The sequence below is a fragment of the Sturnus vulgaris genome, chromosome 7, assembly GCF_052056855.1.
Source record: "Sturnus vulgaris isolate bStuVul1 chromosome 7, bStuVul1.hap1, whole genome shotgun sequence".
NCBI classification, from domain to species: domain Eukaryota; kingdom Metazoa; phylum Chordata; class Aves; order Passeriformes; family Sturnidae; genus Sturnus; species Sturnus vulgaris.
In genome coordinates this window covers 20,321,879-20,340,841 of record NC_142249.1, presented here as the reverse complement: position 1 = coordinate 20,340,841, position 18,963 = coordinate 20,321,879, and the positions used below count along the sequence as shown (strand labels likewise).

The window sequence follows — 18,963 nt, the reverse complement described above, 5'->3', positions numbered from 1 at the left end:
AGAAAACGAAAGTGGGAAGGGAGGAAAAAACCTCAAATAAGCAAACAATGTGCAGAGGCATTCTGGAAAAAAACATGAGAGAAAAGCCTAACTTGATGTTTTTAGCTGACAAAAGCTAAAGCATTTCTCTCCAGCAGGGAGGGAATTTGGATGTTGCTTATGAGAACCAGATGAAGGGACTCCTCGTATGACTGTAACACAAAAGCTGGAAACGCTGGTGTTCTGTACCATGCTGTCCATAGAGAGGCAGCTGAGGGCACCTCCCAGGCAGGGCTTCCCAGCATCACTCTTCTTGATAATCCCATGTTCCCTCTCCCAAATCTTGGCCCCGTGTGTTCACAACACAAGAACAGCTGAAAACAAGGAAGTCACCCAGCCTGCACAGTGAGGGCCAAGCGTGGGGCACGCAGGAAGGAAGAGCCTGTAGCCATCAGCTCATCCCCTGCTCTGGGAATGCAGACACATCCACCAGGCACCAGCACGGGAAGCAGGCTGGGCACGTCCACACACCACTCAGATACACCATTCCCCTGGTTCCCTTAATTCACTGACCAGCAAGCTGCATGTTTCCATCTACAGCAAAACTAAGAAAAACTGCAAAATTCTTGCCCCAAATGGTGGCTGGTTAGGAGAGTCAGGACTATGATGTATTTACCTTTAGAAGGGTCTAGTCCATCATATTATTCAACAGCAATGCTCAAATGAGGTAGTCAAAATACCAGAGCATGGCATCATTACACTAACCATATAGGAGGAAAATGAAAATTTAATAACATCTAACACTATTTTTAAAAATAGGGGGCTTCATTAAAAGCAAATTATTAAATAATTCTGAATGGTTTTATCTTCTCTTAGGAACTGAAACACTAAGTGAGCAAGACAACTGAAAAGATGAGTAGCCAATTGAGCTGGCAGTACCTTTGCTCTGCTAGGCCTATTCACACTGCACTTCCCAGCTCCAACAAAGCCTAAAGCAAGTCAACAATGACACTGCAATACTTCTCCATAAGGAAAATATATACAACGACACCTCCCCCAGTTATTTATTTAACAATACGGATGCAACTGCATCCATTAATACTCAAAACCACAGTGAACCCATTCAGAGAGGGGAAAAATTCAATTTCAACAAGCATATGAGTATTATTTTATTTCAGTGTGGGACAAATCAAGTAGAAGGAAACCATCTGTCTCCTCACAAGAATGTGAATTTGTAAATTATCAATTAAGTCATACACTAAATTATTCACTCTAAATGGCACAGTCATATTAACGTGAGTCTGCAAAAGTAATCAATACAGATGAGAAAGATGTTTATTTTCCTTTTCTATAAATATATACTGATTAGTTAAGGTTCAGAGTAAGACATTTTTCTTCACAATGAACAGAACTTGACTGCAATTCATGGAATCTGAATCACACAGAGTATGACTAAATAGAAGAACTGCACCCTTGGAAAAAATATAGAAGTACTTTAAAAGGTCACTTTTGTTCTCTCTCCCTACTTGCTTACATACACATTTTAGGAAAAATGACAACAGGAAAACATATGAAAGGATGAGAGCATGAATTAATAACTAGCCAGTTAGCAGTTTAAATTTTGCTGGAATAAAAAATGGAAGTATCTTAATAAAGTAAATATTGTTAATGGCTTATCAGTTTAAAAATATGCATATTCTTATCAAAGCCACTGTATGGGAAGAGACTAAGGCTGTATTTTTTAATATTGTTTGCATGGTCTTTAGCTTGCATTTATGTTATTTTCATATCCCATGCCCACAGGATTACTGTTGGAACAGTGCTGTAGTCATTATCTGACTGTAAGCTACTTTTAACCTTATTTCTACCTAAATCTCTAACTTGGGTTATTCCTCGGAAGGGCAAGTTACTAGACCAATGTGAAAGAATAGGAAAGTTGAATTTATATGCTCCTGGTCTCAGGGCTTCAGGCCCAAGGAGGAGGGGTGATTGCTGAAGGGAGCCTTTAATGCTGAGATTTTATCACAGATTCAGTAGACCCAGTAAGTCCTGCACATAAATATGGAATTACACAGTAGTCATGTATTCCTTCCAAAAACAGAGCAATTGAATAGAAAAATCAGCACTAAGGTAGCTTAGTTACAGCCTCATTTCTTCAACTGGGAACTGTGCCTCGCCTGACATCAAGTATATGGAAATTTTGAAGAGCTGTTACGCCTTTCCTAAGGTTATGAGGAGCAAGACAGGCCTACCACATACTCAGCCAACATACAAAACACTATACTCATTTCACAAAAATCACATTTTATTCAATATAATGTAACTTGAGAAGGGGACAGCAGATCTTCCACGAATTTCTATAGCACTGAACAACTGTTTTAATACAAGGAGAATTACTTTTAAAAAATCATAGCTAAGTCACATGCAAATTCTTCCCATTCACTTTGAAATAGGGAGACATGTAAATAAAAGAAAAATACAACAGTAACAGGAACAGAACATCATAGACCAGGTATTTCCAATAAAGAAAGCAGTTCAGTACCTATCTGTACAGTCATTAGTACAGTAGGGTCAGAATCAGAAAAACGTGGTTTGCTTGTGGGTTTTATTTTAAACTCTGCAAACAAAAACTATTCTGTTCACGTCAAAACGTGTTCAGATGGAACAAAACATCTCCTGTAGTCCAGAGCACTTCACTGCAAGGCTTTTTTCTCTGTTACAATATCATCATGTGCCATTAATTTGTTAGTTGGAAAAAAAAATTCTGAAGCCTAACATGTATTTTTATCTACTTGTTAAAAAAAGTATGAGAAAAGCTCTCCATAATGGAGAAGGGAGGAGGAATGGAGGGGGTGGGAGACAAGAACAGGCCACAAAAAACACCTTTTCCAAAGACTGTTCCAGGCAAAAGGGACATGTCATGTTAAACAGTAGTCAATAGCTGTATACAGCCAGTAAACAAATTCAGCTCTATGAAAAAAGAACTACATCACCATTTAGTGGTTGCAATTTAGATTATTCTAGCGTGTAATACTTTAATTGTATAAAACAAAGCTGATGTCACAAACACAAAAGAACTTCTTGCAAAGCAAGCACCACAAGTAATTTTTATGCTGCCACTGATGGCTGACAAGTGATGAGCACTTTGTTCAAATTCATATACTTATGCATCTAAGGCAACAGGTGGCTTATAAAAAGAAAACACTAAGAGCTTTTTAACTCTTCATTATCAAAATTTTTATATGTTTTAACATAATGACTAAACAATCTCTACAAATAAATGCTCAACATACTAACTACAAAGATGAACTATGGCTCAGGGAAAATTATCCATTATTTTGCTGAAAGCAGAAACTGAGGTAAGGATCTGGATCTCACTGACTTGAGCTCTGCCTAAACTCACATTTTGTAATTGCACAAAGCACTCAATATTTAAACAAAACCTTTTGATATATAAATTAAAATCAGTTTAAGACAAAAAAAAATATATTTTCTTGCTGACTGTCTTTTTTACATCCATCTCAAACAATAGCTGGATATTGTGATTAATTGGAAGGAAATTTCTCGAAGTGTATTTTCAAGTCTTAAAACCAATTGAAAGTGATGCATTTCAGTTGTTGCTTAATGTAGTTTTGGGCTGAAAGTGGCATTACAGAAACAAGGTTTTTTTCTAAATACTGCATAGTCCAATGAACAGTTTTGTTTTCTTTATGCACACAGAGAGTTATTTAAAAATATATTTAAAGCAGCTATGCTGCACAGAATGGACGAACATACTTAATTTATATTTGCATTTAAGTGCAAAGGACTTGAAAGCAAAATAAAAGACACCATAAACACAGAGATAATTCAGATTAAAAAACTAGAACTAAAATAAAATAACCTAGAGCGGTATTCACCGATTTTGTTACATTTTTAAAAACTGGAAGGTAAGTTGAGAAGACAAAAATGCAATAAGAATACCAAAACAATCTTTATATTCTGCCTTGTCATTAAACTATGAAATAATGATCTGCTTATGATTACAACATTTTAGTGTTTGCTGGTTTGGATAGATTAAACTCACATACAACATAACTTTTTCCTGTGCATGGCAGTTTCACCATCCAGCCCTAACAATTTAAAAATATGACATCAATATTTCTTATCTTGTATACTACACACACACACACACAATTTCCATGGTGATGTTTACTGGATTTATTTTTCTGCTTTTGGATACTTCAGAGAGCCCAATCCAGAGACTTATATTGCCTAACTTTTAGATTCCCTCTGCTTCTTTCCACAATTTGTGTGGAAGCAAGCAATCCCTCTCAGGTAGCATACATTCCTGTACTTCTACATTTCCTCCCTTTTGCAATTCTTTCACACCCTCGACTTCCCATTCCTACTGCTATTTAGCTTTGAAACATTAATTTTGCTATCAAATTACCAAAGCTGGGTGCATAAAAATATGCAGTAAGTGTCAAGGAATTGTTATCTCAGTAACAACTATCTAGGCTAGTACTGAAATGCAAACCTATGCTCAAACATATTTTAAAAGTTTAACTAGTAAAGTGAATTTGAGGTACAGAAGCTTCTGCCATCATCCATATCAGGAGAAAGACCTGTATGATGGAGGGGAGAAATAAAGAAGGTAGAGAGAAGGAAGAAGGGATGTTGTTCGATTCTGTAAAGAAAGTCTTTTGAATTAACTTTAAAAGAAAACAAATTAATCATGTATTACTTGACTATGCCGAAATTTAAGGTAAACACTGAGGTTCTGAAGAATCTTGTTGTTATTTTATCAACAGATGAAGCTTCACTTTACTGTAAAACCTAAAACAAGAACCGAAAGTACCATTTCTGAGGTATTTCACAAAAAAAAAAAAAAGTTTGGCTTGATATTTAGTTAATTGTCTCCAGGCATGGAGGTTCCAGGGTGTTGTCTGAGGCTGGAGACCCACTGACATCAAAATTAAAGCAACGCTTTCCATTGCAGCTCTTGCAACTACTGCTGATAAACATCCAGCATTTAAATCCAGCCCATTGCTAATTCTGTTTTCCACAGAAGATAGCAGGATAAAAATTCATCTTGAAATACATTAAAAAATAGCTGGGACAAACTGAGTGGAGAAAATACAAAAGCGACAAGTTCCAAACAGAATAAAACCACCAGGCCATAAGAATTTCTGCTGAGATGCCATTGATAACTGACTAATACATAATTCCTTGTAAATCAAAGTAGAAAAGCAAAACTCCATCTTCAGCCAAAGTGAAGCTGGACTTCATCAGGACAGAAGAGAAAGTCTGGAAAGCATATTGAAAACATACCAACTATCTTTGCTGAAGGCTCACCAAAAGAAGTCAGCAGATTTCCACATCAATAGTTCAGCATTACAACAGCACAAAGGCACATCTGCAACCAAACCCTGCATCTCAATAACATCTCAGCATAAATAACAGTCATAAGGAAGTCAGATTTCTTCAGACTCCAATGGACAATATGCAAGGTTTGAAAGAAAATATCTGTAAGTCTTGTAAAATTATAAGGAAAAAAATGGGGGGGTAGAGGAAAGGAGGCAACGGGCATATTTCCCATGGCTGCCTTTTTACAAACATTTTTCATTTTACCAATCTCAGCTTAATGCTCCCTCACCTAGAACAGCGTGACTTTTTCCTGCATTACATATTAAATTTGATTGGAGAAATGACCTATTTTTAAAACAACCCAGCAAGAAGAATATGGTTATTTTTAAGACCCAAAACCCCTTTTACTACATGGTTTCACAATCAGTTCTAACAGCACAGAACAAAGTGGCAGCATATCCATGAAAAAGGTGTCAGACTACAGAGCTGCTTCAGCTGGCAGAAGACCTTCCCATCCAGTGTACAAGTCTGGCACAAAATATTACTTGGAAAGGGACAGACACCTATTTTTCTAGAAGTGGCATTTTGGCTGTTGTAGAAACCAGACTGCTCCAACAAAAAGCAATTCTGAAAGAAAATGGAATCAGAGGTTTTTCTGCCAATTTATTAAACAGTCTCATAAACTCTCGTAGGCAGACAAAGAAACTCTAAACTGACAATCCAAGGATCTCAAACAAATTTGCTTGACACAGAACAAAAAGGAGGTATAAATTAAGCCTTAACACAGCACAACTAACCCACAAGCCTTGTTCAGTTTGTCTAGAATAAGTAGCTTACAGCCAGAGTAAGAAACCCAAAGCCAGGTTCCCTCTGGTCTTCATTTGCAGTAGTTGCTCCACTGTTCAGTAGACAGCAATCAGATATGTAAACTGCTCCTTGACCATTTTAACATTGAAGTCACATAAGCCTCGGAAATTACCACCTCAGCTCATCTGGTATTGACTCACCTGCAAATTCAACTCCAAAGCAATGACAGACGGTGATAAAGAGCCCCTGAGCAGCAATAGTGAACTCCTACTGCTGCTTAGAAATGCAGGGCAGCCCATGGCCTCAGCTGTGCTAGGAAGCACAGCCATCTATGATTCGACTGAGAAACAGCAGTGCTTCGAGGAACCTCTCTAATTTAAAGTTTTCCTTAAAACTCTGCGTTGTAAAAAACAAAACAAAACACTTTCTCAAAAGCAACTTCCTGAAAGGGATGTTCTAATATTCACAGTTTACAGCTTTCTGATACAATTATGCAGCTAATTAAAGTGAAAACACTCAGCCACTTATCTTTTTGCAAAGAACTGTTACTTTACCTTTTCTGAGGTGGCCTTCCTCTGACTAAAGGAAAACAGGAAATGCATTTCATATTAGAAAAATCCACCTGCAGTACTTTTCCCTTCAAGCTTTCAAGAAAATCCATGGAACAATAAATAAAAAATTATTAATAAATTACTGAACTATCACTGCTTTTAAAAAAGTCAAAGACACCCACTCAAACAGGCAAACATGTATTTCAGAAACAGTCACCTGAACATCCCAACTCTATCACACATTGACGATTTCACTGAAGTATTACAGAGGAAAAACTCATATGCATTGCCTAAATAACAATTACACACTGCCAAATCACACACACAGAACTATAATAAAAGTAGTTGTAGGTCAAATAGTAGCAATGACTCAGTAAAGATAGCCTGCCTGGTCTTTATTCTCAGGGGAGGGAGAGTTTACTGGTCAAGTACTTTATGACTCACAGTACAGTATATTAGAAATTTTCTATGTACTCTTTAGAATGGAGAGATTGCCCTTGTAGCTCAGTAGGTAGCTCTCCTGTTTCTGGCCTACGAGGTCATAGCTTTAAGTCCCTGCTGAGGAAACTTAACAAGTTCCATCTATAAATAGAATGGTATTAGATGCTGCTACTCTAGCAAGGGTGGTGGCCTTTAGACAGGAAATTTTATGTTTTCATCTGTTCTGATACAAAAAAGAAACTGGACATAAAGAGGCACAGGATATTATGCTAAAGATGAATGACAAAGTGGGTTCCAAAATCCACTGTCACTTCAATTAGCGTGATACTAACAAATCTAGCATTATCAAACTATGATAAAGGCTAGACATGACTGCAAGAACAGTAATTTCCCTTTTCAATAAGAGTAAGTAATTAAATAAAATTACAGACTTTACAATATTTGAGACTGAAACCTCCTAGGTACTATACAATCAAAATTCAATTTGTGACATCAAGAGGCAACCTCAACATAAAACAAATTTTGGACTGTTTGATTAATAACAATGTTTGAACATTCATAGCTCTCTCTTTCTGAAGAACTAAAGTATATCCTTGGGAGACATTTATTTAATTATCACAGATTAATATGATACATATAAATTTTTGCTCCTAATATCCATATATTTGGAGAGGCTTATTCAGCTCTCAGAACAACTACTTGTGAGAAATTTGAGACTGAAATCTCTTTTAACACTTACCTGAGTTTATTTTTGCTTTAAACTGTAACTACCTGGGTTTAGAGGAACATGGATTAAAGCTCAGATATCACTTTCACTTAGTCTGGCAATGTAATTTACTGTTCAATAAAGACAAAGGCTAACTCACTACAGTGATGACAATTTTCCAGCACCTGTCCCACAGTCTGCACCCACATGCCCAGGAAAACAAATTCACTCTTCTGCTGGAGACAAAGCCGCAGACAGACTACTGTGAACAGCTTTGAGGAACAAACCCACAAATTACACAAAATACACACACCAAAAGAAATTAAATGCCAACAATAAAACAGGAGATTAGGGTGACTTTATAATGTGCTTTCCTGCATCTCAAACACACTAACATTATGTTCAAGGACAACGATAGATTTTGCAATGTACTTCTGCAATTTTTCAGTGAAAGAGGTTATTGCCCTTCCTGTAATTATCTTCTTGCCTAAGTGAAAAATCTGATTAGTTAAAAGTTTTCCACAGCTGGCCAAATTAAGCCAGTTGATCCTGCACTGCCACTGATCTATCAAACAGGATGCTGGGGCACAAAATGTCTCCCTCCCTATTGCAGGTGCAGGTTTCAAAGTAGTAGGAATTGAAACTGCATGAGAGAAGATTCACAAGACATCCTGGTCCTTTAATTCCACTATCAACATTTTGGACAACAACGTACTAGTATCCAAAGCACACACAAGGCTCTTTTCTGCTCTTCAGATCCTTCTACAAACAGCTGCTTTTAAGCATCAGCCTTCATCCTAAGTCTCTTTTCATGTTCTTGTATTGCACAGTAGGCACATACAAAAGACAGCAGCCACTGTGATGCCTGCTCTGGCTCGTAATCTACTTCAATTTCATTTACATCCACTGCCTCTGCTGCAAGGTGCTGTACAAACACTCCAATCCTACATGGTTATTTCTCAGGAAGCTTCTTTGAGCAGACGTCTGTACAAACATTTCTTCTCTCTACCAACATTATTTCTGAGCAAACAGTCTGCTGTGCTTCCATCCTTGGATCCAGCAAGAAAAACCCAACATCATACAGCATTACATAGCTTACAGCTAGCACATGACATTAATGACAACTCCACGTGTTTCCTTGCAAGAAATCTTGTGTCAAGGCAGTACTTCTTGGGAATAAGTCCTCTATGACTCATTGTCTCTTCAAATCCCTTTTTTATCAGGCATTCTGTGAGGTCTTTTTGCCCCAAACTCTATACTGTGTCCAAATAGGAAAATAAAAAGTTTATTCAAACATGCTTCCTTTTACTTCACATTACCTAAAGGGGAATGAAGACCTGTATACATATGGAATTCCTCTCTAGAATGTTGTTTGCCACAGAGCTTAACTTCACCTGCTTTGAGAAGGGACTGTCCCCAGTCTTGCTCATTACCACAGCACCGAGAAGGTTGCAAAGGCCTGATGAGATGCAGCCAGGGACCATTCATCACATGTTTCTGCCTGAAGGTACAAAACTGCTGCTGTGGGGAGCAGATCTACATGAATAAAAGCTCCAAAGTAAAACACAGCTTAGCAACCTCTGAAAAATCCTCCTCTACTGCAAAAAAAGCATTTTTTTTTTAATGAGGAAAAACTAATGAAAAGTGAATTTGTATCTATCTCCATGAATATTAATAGTCTCCCTTCCAAGGCAGTGGGCATAGTATCAGAATGTGGGGAGGTAAAATTCAAAGACAGGTAACACAAGGCCTAAGACAATACCCCTAAGTTTGGCTTTTTCTGTGACTTGACATTCTGAAATTGCAACACGCAGTGCAAAAATAGTCTTGCAAATACAAATTATTTCACTTCTGGTCATGGTTTTACTAAAAGGAGCAGAGGAATGCTCTTTTCCTAACTCTGTGATCAGAAAAATCTCCTACGCAAAACCTTTTCTCAAAATTAAAATACTGTACATTTAACTGAAAAAAAATCCCAAACAAATCTATAAACAAAAACCCCACAAGCACCAGATTAATACACAGACACAACTGCCAGTTTAATTTGAAAGCTTTCACTATTTTTGGATTTAATATGGAGAAGTTACTGAAAGCCAACTGGAAGTTTAGTTGAACTATGAGCCATTGCAAATATTTTATTAAACTTTAATTCAGTTGCTCTAACAAGAAATAAGAAGAGAAAGTTTCAATAGGAACTACTATCTACTGAATAGACGATCATACATCATATATCAATACATCTTGATTGAGTAACACTAACAAGTTTGATATGTGCAGACTACTTTAAACTTTGGTAGCTTAGCAGTGAAAGATTTGTGTTTGTAAACAGGCAACTCTTTTCTAACAGGTGTCAATTACACTTAGTAATATAAAACAGAACCAAAGCATCTTCAAAAAATTGAACCAAAATATGTCAAAGACAACACAATTTTTCTTAGGACAGATATGTTTACATCATTTCAGGGTGCATTTTGACACATTATGAAGATGAAAAAACAGCTTCAGATATTATAAGTGACAGAGCCAAGCTACAGCTGCATAAACTGAGCCACTGTGATTCCCAAAGCACAAAACACACATGCTGAAAGCAAGAGATCTAAGTCATACTTTAGTCACTGAAATGTTAGTGCAGTGGAGTGTGGTTAAATTATATCCTCACATGCCTCCTCTCAGTAGCAGTCAGATTCCAGGAGCAGCAATCAGCAGGTATGGTTTCTTGTTAGAGAACATGGGGGGAAAATGCATCATGTCTCAAGGATATAAAACCTACAGATGATTAGCATCTCTATATAGAAAGTACACACATTTTTATAGGAAGTCAAAAAAGTAAGTGAAAAAAGAAGCTGTATCTTACTCAGTTAAATAACTTTAACATCACTTAGATTTTTGTGGGCAAATCAAAACACTGGCAACATTACTAAAAGTTACCATTATTTTTTTACCAACATGAAAGTTAAAGTTAAGTCAACTTGATTTTAAATGCTGAGCAAAAGTCAGCAAAAATATTGTTAAATACAGTTTTGATTAGTCCTTTTTAAAAGTAAGAATAAACTACGCTCAACTGACATAATTCATCACTATTGAAACTTTAAGTAATGACAAACAAGCTTTAGAAGTTACTTAAAACCCTGAAGGAAGCAGTACCAGGGGATGGACTAAACATTTCCAGTTTTAACAAACATAAAACTGGAGTAAAAGCAATTAAAGCTTTCTAGGAACCCATCTGCATTGGTCACACCAGTTACTTCCGTAAGACGGCAGGGGATGTTTACCTAGCTTCACAGTTCTTTCACTCTTATCACAAAGAACAAGATTTCACGGATTATCAGCTACCAAACTCCCCATCCTGCTGCTAAAGGGCAGCTGGAGCTCCTCTGCTGTGAGGTCAGAGCACTTGCAGAGGAGCAAAGCAGGAGCTTCCCAGCCCCACCTGCCTGCACTCCCCCAGCACCGAGCCACCGCAGGCAGCTCACACCATCCTCTGCAGGACTGGCACACCAGGGCGTGGCATAGGTGAGATCTCATGTTCTTCCACAAAACCCAGTGTTGCCTGCCCTACTTTAAACATTGGGCATCCAACCCTAATGGTTTTTTATTAATTGAAAAGGACTATTTGATAGCAAAGTACTTTTACAGACAAGCTTCCTCCCAATTTCTGTACCTTTGAAGAGAAAAACTGGATTTCATTAAAGAAACTAAAAATAAGAGAAAAATGTGGAATATATTTTCTAGAAAACTAGGACTGCAAAATATCAGCGGGAAGAGAAAGTCAAAAACATGAAGAGGTCTGGCTGTTTAACATTCAGGACGTTCAAAAACTTAACAGAGATATAGCAGGATGATATCTACCATTTTCCTCACTGAAGCATTGTTTAAGCACAATGTGTAAATTTACACTTGTAACAAAGTTGCCATTTATAGCTCACCATACAAAGAAAGTAATTTTCTACAAGTGCTTGTGACCAAAATGCCATAAAAGTTGAAAAGTGGTTAAAGCCATTAAGCTAAGGAAGAAACACTATGGTAACCTTTCAAACAGCCTGCCTTCTATCACCACAAAAAACACTGCTGCCTCAGACAAAACTGCAGTACACCTGAAATATGGAGAACAGAACTGTCAGAAATGTTTCAAATTAACCTGTGAAACTTGGAAGACGAACAAAGCCATAAGTACCTTAAAGCACGTGTCAGAGACTTTCTATGGGACTGCAAACAACACTATCCAGCATAGACAACCATTTCAAAATTAAATCCCCCATTCACTCAGCCACTAAGTAGGCAAGTATATCTGTCTCAGGTTTTCATAACTGAGTGTGACCAAAAGTAAATTATACCTCTACCCCTAAGAAAGTGGGATAACATCTGAATATGTTATTTTCTTTTTTCGTGTATGGAGACCAACTGGTTTAGCATAAATATCAGTAAATAATTTTCAGTTTGTGCACTTCTACAGAAAAAAAAAATCTACACAAAGTATCAAAACCCAAGAATGGATGGCTCTATTCTGCAGGGGAAAACTTAATTGCCTTGTTCGCTGAGCTAAGAGAATCTACTTCAAACTGTCACTAATCATGCATAAAAGTATCATGGTGCTTGACACAACCTTACCTCTCCTTTTACTCATTCTACCTACCATGTGTGGTTGCCATGTGTTGCCTGTTTCTTTGCATATATTAAAATATACCTTAGACACATAAACCACGTTTTTATTGATTTAATGAAAACCATATATCTCAGGAAAAGTAAGTCTAACTAAGATATGGAAATTTGAAGGCTGAAAATACACAGTCATTTCAAGATGGGGGTATTGTCTCTTGTTAAATGAAGTAAAGAAAGTAGAGAATTAGCCAGGTGGAAACAGATAGCATTTCTCCTCAGCTTTATGCCATGTAAGAGCTCACCTGTGTACCTTGTGGATCAACTGATAGTTAACAGCCTTCTCCAAAAAACACAAAGAGGTAACAACAGCATCTTCTGTTATGCCAGCTAAAAAAACCACAAATAAACCTTCTGTCCTTAAGAAAATGCAGTTTAACACATCCTCAATAAATAAAGAAAACAAGATCAAACCCTAAAACTATAAAATACCTTTGGTGAGCTACCCAAAGTTTGTCTCCTCATACTCAATTCCATTCCTATCATGTCACTTTCTTACCTATTATTACCTTAATTAATACCTCAATGCAATTCTCTAACTGCTTTCTGCAAAATTACCAATTGAACCAAGCTAAGCCAAAGCCTAACGAGCCTTTCTTCAAAATACTAAGGCATGCAGAGCTTGAAGTCTACAGCACAAATCCACAACGACCTGCTTCTGACTTCCTGCCTGGCATCCTTAAAAAAGATAATTCTCTGAAGGACTCTGCTTCCCATGCTTCCCTTATCACAGGCAGTAGTAGGGCATATCACAACAGTATAAAGACAGGGAGCAACTTCCAATGCTCGATGGTGAAAATGTGTTCCAGATCAAATCAAAATGAAAACAAACACTAAATTTTCCATGCTTTGAAAACGCACAATCCCCAGATCACTTCCTGTTTCAGCTCTTCTTACCAATATTTTATCATTCTTACCCTCTCTTCATCTTCAACACCACCTCCTTTCCAGCTTGCTGGCATACAAGTCTCACCCTCCAGTCCCCTGCCTATTGCCCTTGAACAGGAGCAGCCTGCCTGGTTTCTTCTTAAGTCACTTTCTACTGTGACTGCAGTGTTCAGTGCCCACCCACCAGGCTGAAAACGGACAGTTGGTTTCAGGGCACTGGTTCCCAAAGACACACAGCTCATCAGGAACTTGGACCAAACCCTGGTAAAAGGCAACAAAGAAACTTCACCCTCTGAGGATCTCCAAAGTTTAAGGATTTACAAAAGCAACAGATTTCTATTTCCATTTCTTTTATTAACACATTACATTCTTCCTTCTTCATGAAATTAAACAAATAAACTGCCACACACTGCTGGCAAAAGAAAATGACACATAATTACTGCAGATTTCCAAAAATCCAGTTTCTTTTTAAGTCTTCAGTACAAGGCTAATCAAGAAAGGCATACCTGTTAGCAGAGGATGAGGATTGGCTTGGCTGGAAAAACCCAAGACCTGATGGCTTTGAATTGAATGGCAGAAGTTAAATGCAATGGATATTTGCTCCACACTTATTAATTACAGTTCAACAATGCTGTCCTTAAGCTAGAGAAAACAGATAAGTAAGTTTACATACGCATCAGATGAAAGATCCCATCACAGGCGTTAATGTGGGACAAGAAGGAATTCCCTAACCCTTGTCCAGTGTGGGCTCCTTTCACAAGGCCAGCAATATCCACCACATTCAGAAATGCTGGAATTTTGCTGAAAGATAAAAGTTAGAAGTTTCATTACTAAAGCATATCAGCCAAAATTTTTGCCACAGAAATAAATTCAGAACACGGAAATCCAACACTTCTTTCTGGAACAAGTTAAACATCACAGTATGGAACGTGTAAGACAAAATTTCCCCCATCCCATGTAAAACATCCATTCTCTAAGTTCTCTGTAAATATTTCTGTAAAATTAAGTAAATTAGTTTTTAAGTGTGGAATTATACACACAACTACACAATAACCAAGCAGGCCTGGAAAACTGAGGCATAAAAATGTCACGTGAAATGCACAGTTCTCACAGGACCAAAGGGATAAGACACAAAAGGCCATTGCACACTGCTATTGCACACCTCCAAGTTACCATTTAGTTCAGTAGCTTATGCAACTTTCCAGAAGAACACTTTTTTTTTAATAAAGTGCTGATTAAAATTAGCAGTGATCAGGGTTATGCAAACAATTTGGAAAAAAAGCAGAAAAATTAAGATGGTATTATAACATAAACAGCTGTGATGCTTTCCACCATCGTGAACAGCAAAGGGTTGAGCAGACATGGTCACATGACATTTTACACAGTAACAACAGAACAGTCAAATTCAAATTAGCTGACAAAAAACAGAAAAAAGCTTTTAAAGTTACAGGGAATTTATAAACTGCAGGCCTTCTATCCTCCACAAATTCTCAACTTGTTAAAAAATGAACATGTAACTTAATGGGCACTAAACTTTTCATGCACACTCTAAACCAAATTACTTCTCAAAAATTCAGCTGAGACAGGAAAAAAACTCCAATAAAGACCTAAAACTTTGTGATAAGGTGTTGACTAAAAGCACCTTCATATGCTCTATGCAAATAACATCATCATCATGAACAGTGGCAGAGAACCACACTGAAATGCTGCAAACCCCTCACTTGCAAAAGATCAGAAACTGCACACCAGTCTCAAGATCTCCAGCTTGATGGCTCCAAAATAAATAGTTGGAAGAGTAGCTCGTTCTCATCAAACACTTCATCACCATCATATTTCATTAGCACTATGCTAGGACTAATACAGCAGCTCACTATTTTAGTGGCTGTAAGAATAGCAGCAAACTCCCAAGCCCAGAGCTCTCACACCCCCAGGGAGAGCAGTGTGACTGCCCTGAAGCCGGCACGAGTGGAAAGAGCTGATGTGCACAGCGGAGAGTGTTCTGTTCTACGGTGAGCATTCCCAAACGTGAGATTCAAATCCAAAGACAGAAGTTCTGTGGTCTACCTTAAGATGCCTTTTCCAAAGACCTACCTTTGAAGTGCTGCCCACAGACAGAAACAACCACAAAGGGGGGAACGAGGGCTAGCCAGTAATCTTCTAGGCAGTATTACACTTCTGAAATCTTTATTGTCCACATCCCAAACTGAGCTTTATTTTTATTAGTGTGACAACTTGCTGATAAATATGTTTTTCCAAATACTGAAATATTTGACAACATGACTGCTGTCAAATCTGTAACAGCAGGAAACTCTACCAGCAGGAAAATCACCCTTCTCATCACAGTACCTGGTATAGCAGCTATAACTCAGACAGAAAAACAAGTAGTTACAGAAATCTATGGATCATTGTCTCTGCTCTGAGCAACTGACTTAGGTAGAACAAAACACAGTTCCAACTTTTTTTCTTTGGTGCTACCCCACTTCCATTTTACTGCAAATAAATCAGCAGATGTGCTTCCTCACTTCAAATTAACTCTCCAATTTAGGGAGAGATGATTCACTAAAATCTGAGTATGGAGCACCAATTACTTCTGGAAGATTTGTGACCTAAAGGTTTTTGTTTTCAATCTTGCTCTACTACTTCCAAAGAAAAATTATATTTTTCAAGTAAAATAATTTATAATACAAGCTCTGGACAACATAATTTTGTTTACTAAGGTGAAGTTCAAAGTGTCACTAAACCTGTTAGGTATAATAAATTAGGAGCTTAATGATATGCTTCACGTAATTAATATCTTTGTGATGTACTTAGAAAGAAGTAATTACATAACACAATACAGTATGTTACTTAAATTCTATGTTACCTAAATTCAGGTAATACAATAGTGACTTTAAACTTCACTAGGCCCATGAAAAGAAGAGCCCATCTAGGGAAGACAGATATTGTGTGATGCAAGTTAATGCTGTGGAATCCAGACAAAAGAACACGAATATAAGCACACTCTGAAGTAAACCAATTTTGCAAATTTCCCATTTTTGCCTCACTATCTTTTTTTAACTACCAGTACACAAACTCAGAACAAATCCTTATTTAAGACAATACCAACAGTAACTCACATTCTGAAGACAGAAGCCAGTAAATATTAATGCACTAACCCAGTAACTCCTTTTGACTGATACAAACAGAACTAACATATTTCAGAAGAAACTCTGGGCAACTTCCCAGTCCTGATTTTTGACACTTAACTATTCAGAAGCAAGATAGAAAAATGCCACTCTTTAAAGCACTTCTCCATTGTAATTTTAAACTGTATTTTAAGGAAAACAAAGGTGGTGTAAGAAATGTTCTATGCTCCCCTCTCACCTTTCTGGTAGGATTAACCTCCTGGCCAGCCATCAGAACAATTCACACTTTCACTACAAAGATGCCACATTAGAGCAAGACAGATACCTTCATATGCAGATGGCCACTGTATCACCAGAATTAACCTCATTTGCTACACAATGGAAAGAAAACCCCAGCACATTTCTTTCACAGTTGAGTAATACAAGCAAGAGACCTTTGAAGTGTGTGGGTTTCCAGGGCGCTTTCTCACCTTCACTTCGGGTACCACAAAGCTCACATTCCAAGCAAATTAAAACTACCCCGTTGGCAGACACCTTCCCGGGTCTAAATCTCTGTTTCATCATCGAAAGACGAATACAAAGAAAAGCAGAAAAAGGCACAAGCTAGTCACACTTGCCTGTACTCTGGAGGACAAAGAGTAAACATTATGAAACTAAATAAACAGAGAACGCTGCACAGAATGGGGGGAAAAGTACATCTTGAATATTGTTTATTGAAGACTTAACTGCATTTTGTTTTTTTTTTTTCTCCTCCTCTAAACAAATTAATTTCTATTCCTTAAGATTCGTTAGTCAGCATTAGCATAATGTCACTGAGCCTCAAATGATCATCAGGAACAGGTGGCATCAACTGATCATTTTTAAAAATCAGTGCAACACCAATCTACCATAAAGCATGTCACAAGGATTTATAATATGAAACAGAACACCAAATACAGAAGTACCTCTGTATTTTAATCACAGGTATAATCCTTGAGCGGGGATTTTTTTATCTCACTTTGAAAAACATTAGCATTGAGTTTGTGTTAGTGTATCACCTTCACTGTATGAGTAACTATGCCGTAAAGAGCACAAGACTCACTGGGCCAGACAAAGCACAATTTTGCAGTCCAGTGGTTAGGGCGTTTTCAGAATTAAGAGCCTTATGCATCCATAGGGTTATATATTTTGCAGAAAAGAGAAATTCTTCTTCCTTCCTGACAATTCATAAAACTTACAAGAGTCATCTGTTACCATTCACAAATGACCTGAAGTAAAAGCAGCAACACAGAAAGAGAACATGCATATTGTGACAATCTCTTTGAGAGCCATTCAACTGTCCCCACTGCTATTTTTGGCTCATTTCCAAACAGAACAGTTTGGAACTCCCTCTTCCAGGAGACTCTACTCCCTATTACAGCTCCCACAATCAATCTTGCAAGCAGTTTTGACCAATGTAAGCAAAACCCCTGACTGGGCAGTTAAAGGAATCTGCTTCCAAAGAACTAGGTATTGCAGATGAACTCTGGTCATTTCTATGCAAGAATGATTTCATTAATAGGATTTTATCCATGGTACTGACAAACAAGACTTGAACCTAATGGCACGTGAACTAGAAGTGAAAAATCTGCTAATTAAATTGCACTTATATGAATTATAACAAGGTAAGAGATTCAATGTGGATTATAACACATACTCCGTGTCCTATACATACCAAACACCTGCATTCTCAAAACTATTCAGTAAGTTGTTACACCAACAAAATACAACTAATTAAATTTTGCCTTCTCCCATCAGGCAGAAAAGATGGCTCGTGTCAGCATTACTCAAGATTTTTCATTCACTGCTGGCAAATAAGCAATGCTAGAACACATATCACAGCCCAGCTTATTTACACAGGCTCAGAACAAACTGAAGTGTAGGCAAACTCAGTAATACCTAAGGAAAAAGAACATTAACAACAGGATATAGTTACCATTTTCCAGCAATTTTCCACAAAAATGAGCTTCTTTTACAGATGTTGATATGTTAGAGTTCCAGCCTGCTAAGTTATTGATCTCTCACTTTGAAACTACAGGGAGTTTCTATTTACATAAACACTCTTCTTAAACATAGACTAAGGTCCCACATGATGTCCCTCAGAAAGTCCCACTGCTGATCTGGTTTCTACAAAATGCTTTCCAGGAACTGATTATATCATCTCGACTTTAAAACTTTATCATATATCTGAGTACGCTATCCTACAATGAGTTCAAGGGAGCTTTCATTTAGTATTGCAGAGGACTTTCATGATCTAGACAGCAATGGGATTTACTCAGATTTAGATCAGTAACCACTTGAGCACTAAAGATCTAAATGAACCAATTTTATCCACCTGCAATGCAATAGAAATCAAAGCAATCTGCTGACAAAAAAGGCAGAGAACCTGAAGTATAATGGACAGTTGAAGAAGGGTAGTTGTAATTTAGATATTATCCTCCTT

At 37.4% G+C, this 18,963-nt stretch overlaps 1 protein-coding gene across 3 annotated transcripts in view; it reads right to left on the bottom strand.

Annotated features, from left to right (window-relative positions):
* Positions 1–18,963, bottom strand: part of OLA1 (Obg like ATPase 1) — a 128,939-nt gene that overhangs the window by 69,435 nt on the left and 40,541 nt on the right. For all 3 annotated transcript variants that reach the window (XM_088168024.1, XM_088168025.1, XM_014880162.2), the window contains exon 4: positions 14,051–14,178. In XM_088168024.1, coding sequence (XP_088024150.1) covers positions 14,051–14,178 — 128 coding nt within the window. The remainder of the gene's footprint in view (positions 1–14,050; positions 14,179–18,963) is intronic.